The sequence below is a fragment of the Zea mays genome, chromosome 1 (assembly GCF_902167145.1).
Source record: "Zea mays cultivar B73 chromosome 1, Zm-B73-REFERENCE-NAM-5.0, whole genome shotgun sequence".
NCBI lineage: Eukaryota > Viridiplantae > Streptophyta > Magnoliopsida > Poales > Poaceae > Zea > Zea mays.
In genome coordinates this window covers 204,520,241-204,524,717 of record NC_050096.1, presented here as the reverse complement: position 1 = coordinate 204,524,717, position 4,477 = coordinate 204,520,241, and the positions used below count along the sequence as shown (strand labels likewise).

The 4,477-nt window shown below is 50.3% G+C and overlaps 1 protein-coding gene across 1 annotated transcript; it reads left to right on the top strand.

Annotated features, from left to right (window-relative positions):
* The first annotated feature begins 1,751 nt into the window (after nt 1-1,751).
* Nucleotides 1,752-3,775, top strand: LOC100272901 (Patatin-like protein 2). Its single transcript, NM_001147354.1, has 3 exons — nt 1,752-2,486; nt 2,574-2,735; nt 3,097-3,775. The coding sequence occupies exons 1-3, from the start codon at nt 1,890-1,892 to the stop codon at nt 3,643-3,645; spliced, it is 1,308 nt and encodes a 435-aa protein (NP_001140826.1). The 5' UTR covers nt 1,752-1,889; the 3' UTR covers nt 3,646-3,775.
* The last annotated feature ends 702 nt before the right edge of the window (nt 3,776-4,477 follow it).

Sequence of the window (4,477 nt, the reverse complement as noted above, 5' to 3'; positions counted from 1 at the left end):
CCATACCTTACTTTTAATAACTCTCATATCTTCTACTATAACATCAAAATAAGACGTGGTGTGGTGGATATGTTGTCTCTAGTCTAGCAGTAGGTCTTGAGTTCAATTTATAATTCTTGCAGAATTTATTTTTTGAGCCATACCAAGGATGAGGGTAAAATAGGAAATGAAAAAAAGGCAGAACAGAAAATGGCAGGCTACCCTTACCGTCTTAATAAGTAGTAGAGATATATATATATATATAATCACATAATCTCGTACGTTTATCAACTTATCTTTGCCGATTTTTTATTATAAAAAAACTAAGTATTATGTTTATGTGGCTTTCATTCTTCCATATCCTCAAAAGTTGTTGTCACGCTCCTTTGATTTATACCAGTAAAAACGCGTTCGTGTATACTATTGATTATGGACTATGCGAAGCTTAGTCCATGTCTTTTTTTTTTCTTGTCTCCTTTTTCTTGATAAAACAGCAAGGGCGGTATAGATTTGCCTGTGTTGAGAACTTGCGTGGTGTGGTGTGGATGTGATGCATCTAATCTAAGTGGAATTAATGTTCGGCGTGGCCAAAATGAGATGGAACGTTCAGCGAACTACCGCTGCGGCTGCGCAGATAGATAAACTAGACAGAGGCAAGTGTCGTCGAGCCAGCAAGCAGGGCTGCTAAAGCTACACTTATATATGTTTTTCTTTCTTTTTAAACCAAGCAGACAACAGCCACATGCGACATCGATCCCAAGTAGTAATAACGAACAAGGCCGGGTTGACTGAGGAGAAGGACAACGCCTCTCTCTCTCTTGCCTTAGACGCCGTACGTATAGCCTGGATTATACACTTATACTAAAGCATATATACAAATAGAACGGCCGGGGATGAATAATATAATCCAGTAGGAAGCATCTTAATTACATACGTACGTTTTAGTCCTTTACTTTACTTTGTTCTCGTTTTCTTCCTTGAGTTGGCTTGGCTTCTGTTTGTTTCTTCCTTGACCAGCTAGCAGTGGAACGCGAGGAAATCAACGGTCGTGGCTGGAAACTGCCATGCCTATCCGGAACAGTCCGATCGACAAACAGACGAAGCCTTGATCTTGTCTTCAGTCTTCACAAAAGGTTGGAAAACACGGGCCGGGCCCATCTGATGATCTGAAACACCACTCACTGTTTTCGTCCAGGTTCGGTCCCGATCGCCCGGCGATAGATATATAGGATAGACGATATTCTGCACATGCCGTATAAATACGTAGCCGACGTACGGCTACACACAACCACGTAGCCGCCGGCATGCGCGGTCGTCGTGTTGCTTGCGCGCGCCCCAATCGGCGGCGGCCAGCGCGCCCGCGCGTGCCTCATCGCACTCGCAAGGGAAAGCGGCCAGCAACCAAGCCAAAACAAAGAAAGAAAGAAAGAAAGAAAGAAAGAAAGAAAGAAAGAAAGAAAGAAAGAAAGAAAGAAACAAAGCTTTCTGGCCCATCCCATCCAAAGTGGGTTTCTGCTCGTGCGCGACCTTGACCTGATCGCCATCATGCAGCACCGCAACCCCGTGCTCGGCTCTTGGTTGAGTTTGACCCGTTCAGAATGCCGCAGCAGCAGCAGCACTACGAACGCGACCGGACTTGGTCTGATACTCTCTGTCCAGCACTAGCTACTAGTCTACTACGAAGCTACCAACACTCTTCCTCGCTCGCTCCCTAGCCTACAACTACAAATACCCGCTCTCGTGCACCCACCTCTCGCCACCACAACGCACCACACAAAGCGCAGCAGCCCGCCCGAGAGACAAGCAGCCAAATCAAGCCTTTATTTACGATCCGGCCGGCCGGGATCTAGACCACCTCTCTCTCCTCGTACGTAGTCGTTGAGTCTTTGAGGTCAATCGAGCGAGGTAAAATGGCGCCCGTCTACGCTGCCGCGGACCACGGCACCAACGGCGGCTCCGGCCTGACCCTGAACCCGGTGGCGCGCCGGGCGCTCAGCCTCGTCGGCGCGCCCACCACGCCGTCGTCGTCCACGCCGCCGGCGTACGGGAGCATCGTCACCGTGCTCAGCATCGACGGCGGTGGCGTGCGCGGGATCATCCCGGGCACCATCCTCGCCTTCCTCGAGGAGAAGCTGCAGGAGTACGACGAGCGACCGGACGCGCGGCTCGCCGACTACTTCGACGTCATCGCCGGGACGAGCACCGGCGGGCTGGTCACCGCCATGCTCACGGCGCCCAACAAGGACGGCCGCCCGCTCTTCGCCGCCAAGGACATCAACGGCTTCTACCTCGACCACTGCCCCAGGATCTTCCCGCCCGGCGGCGGCGCCGGCGGTCCTCTGGGCCTGCTCAAGAAGCTGTCGGGGCCCAAGTACGACGGCAAGTACCTCCACGCCCTCGTCCGGGACCTCCTCGGCGAGACCAGGGTCAGCCAGGCGCTGCAGAACATCGTCATCCCCACCTTCGACATCAAGCTCTTGCAGCCCACCGTCTTCTCCAAATACGATGTAAAAACATTATTATTGCTGCCTTGCATGGTTTGCTCGCCGATTATATATATGCTAAACGACGACGACGACTATGTGCATGCACAGGCCATCACCGATGTTTCCAAGGACGCCCTGCTGTCGGACGTGTGCATCAGCACGTCCGCCGCGCCGACCTACCTCCCAGGCCACCAGTTCCAGACCACGGACAAGGACGGCAAGGCCCGTGCCTTCAACCTCATCGACGGAGGCGTCGCAGCGAACAACCCGGTGAGTCAACATGCATGTATACGTACCAACATGCATAACATAAGGGATTAAGGGTCATGAGATCTACTTTGAATTAAGTAGCTTCAGTCTGGATTTAGGATCCCAATAATAATGCTGAGAAAATAGAATCGAGCGCTATTTTTTATGCATCGTCTGCAGTACTTGGAGCCAGATATATATAGATACCTGTGTACGTAGTGTATTGTCAACGTACGGCTTGTAATAGATAAAGAAGAAATGGGTTTTACTAACAGTTCAGTTAATTTATTAGAGTCCTAGTAGGCTTATATATCTGCTGAGTTGACTTCTCTATGAATCACGAAATATGCGCCGAATAAACTCGAGAAACTCTTGCGTGCAGACGCTGCTGGCGATGACGGACGTGAGCAAGCAGATCCTGCTGGGCAACCCGGACTTCTTCCCGATCAAGCCGGCGGACTACGGCAGGTTCATGGTGCTGTCGCTGGGCACAGGCTCCGCCAAGGCCGAGGAGAAGTTCGACGCCGTGCAGTCCGGCAAGTGGGGCCTCCTGGGGTGGCTCAGCAGCAAGGACACCACGCCGATCATCGACAGCTTCAGCCAGGCCAGCGCCGACCTCGTCGACATCCACGCCTCCGTGCTCTTCCAGGCGCTGCACTCGGAGAGGCAGTACCTCCGGATCCAGGACGACGAGCTCACGGGACAGACGTCGTCCGTCGACGTGTCCACCGAGGAGAACCTCAACCGCCTCGTCGACGTCGGCAGGGGGCTGCTGAAGAAGCCGGCGTGCAAGGTGAACATCGAGACGGGCAAGAACGAGCCCGACGGCAAGAGAGGCACCAACGAGGATGAACTCGTCCGCTTCGCCAAGATGCTCGTACGGGAGCGCCGGGCAAGGATCCAGAAAAAAGAAGCCAGCAACACACTCTAGACAGAGCTAGCTAGCAGAGACACCAACACAAAGTGTCTACTACATCATAGTCTAATTAAGCCTCATGTTGTTCTACAATCCAGTCATGCATGTTATGTGTATCCACTTCAATAATTCTTTCAAAGTGTCTACCCCCTTTCGTGCTGCACAACGTACCAAACTTGCCTCCAGCGAACTTTTACGTGTTCGAGGGCCTGTTTGGTTCAGCTTTTTTTTGACCAGCTTTTCTGAAAATCTAGCTGTGAGGAGAATCTGACTGCGTAGAGAATATGTATATCATTAGAATTACGCGTGGAAAAAGATAAAGGTGTCCATAAGACTCAGGATCTAGAAAATGACGGATTCCTACTATTGCAACGACTCAACCGATTATGTGTTTATGTTGATTTTGAATGGTTTTTACCCAAACGAATTTTATAGAAGCTGACTGAAAAGCTAGGTGTTTGGCAGTCCGCAGCAGCTTTTGGTGGCCAGAAGCTCCAAAAAGCTGAAACAAACGGGGGCATAAATGTATCCCCATCACTGATTAACTTATTTATAATAACTACTAAAAGCTCCAGGGATACCATTTATTTAGCATATAGTCTCTATTTAAGCGGAAAGCTACTGTACTAAATAAGACCATAAACTGCACGTTAATGCAATCCATAGTTTTAGTTTCCTAGAATTTAGGCCCTTGTTTGACACCAAAATGAGCGGACGGTTCGGCCCTTGGGCCCGGACGGTCCGCGTGTCCCGAAATTAGATTAACTCGGATGTTTATCCTTATCTCGTGCGTGGTTATCTATCTAATCACGTGTGAGTTTGTTGGCTATATCTTAGGAAAAGGTCC

What these genes read in the sequence shown, in the direction of transcription:
- LOC100272901 (NM_001147354.1), top strand. Translation starts at nt 1,890, where the DNA reads ATGGCGCCCGTCTACGCTGCCGCGGACCACGGCACCAACGGCGGCTCC. An exon ending in CCGTCTTCTCCAAATACGAT is followed by an intron (nt 2,487 to 2,573) that starts GTAAAAACATTA and finishes GTGCATGCACAG; the next exon opens with GCCATCACCGATGTTTCCAA. An exon ending in GCGTCGCAGCGAACAACCCG is followed by an intron (nt 2,736 to 3,096) that starts GTGAGTCAACAT and finishes TCTTGCGTGCAG; the next exon opens with ACGCTGCTGGCGATGACGGA.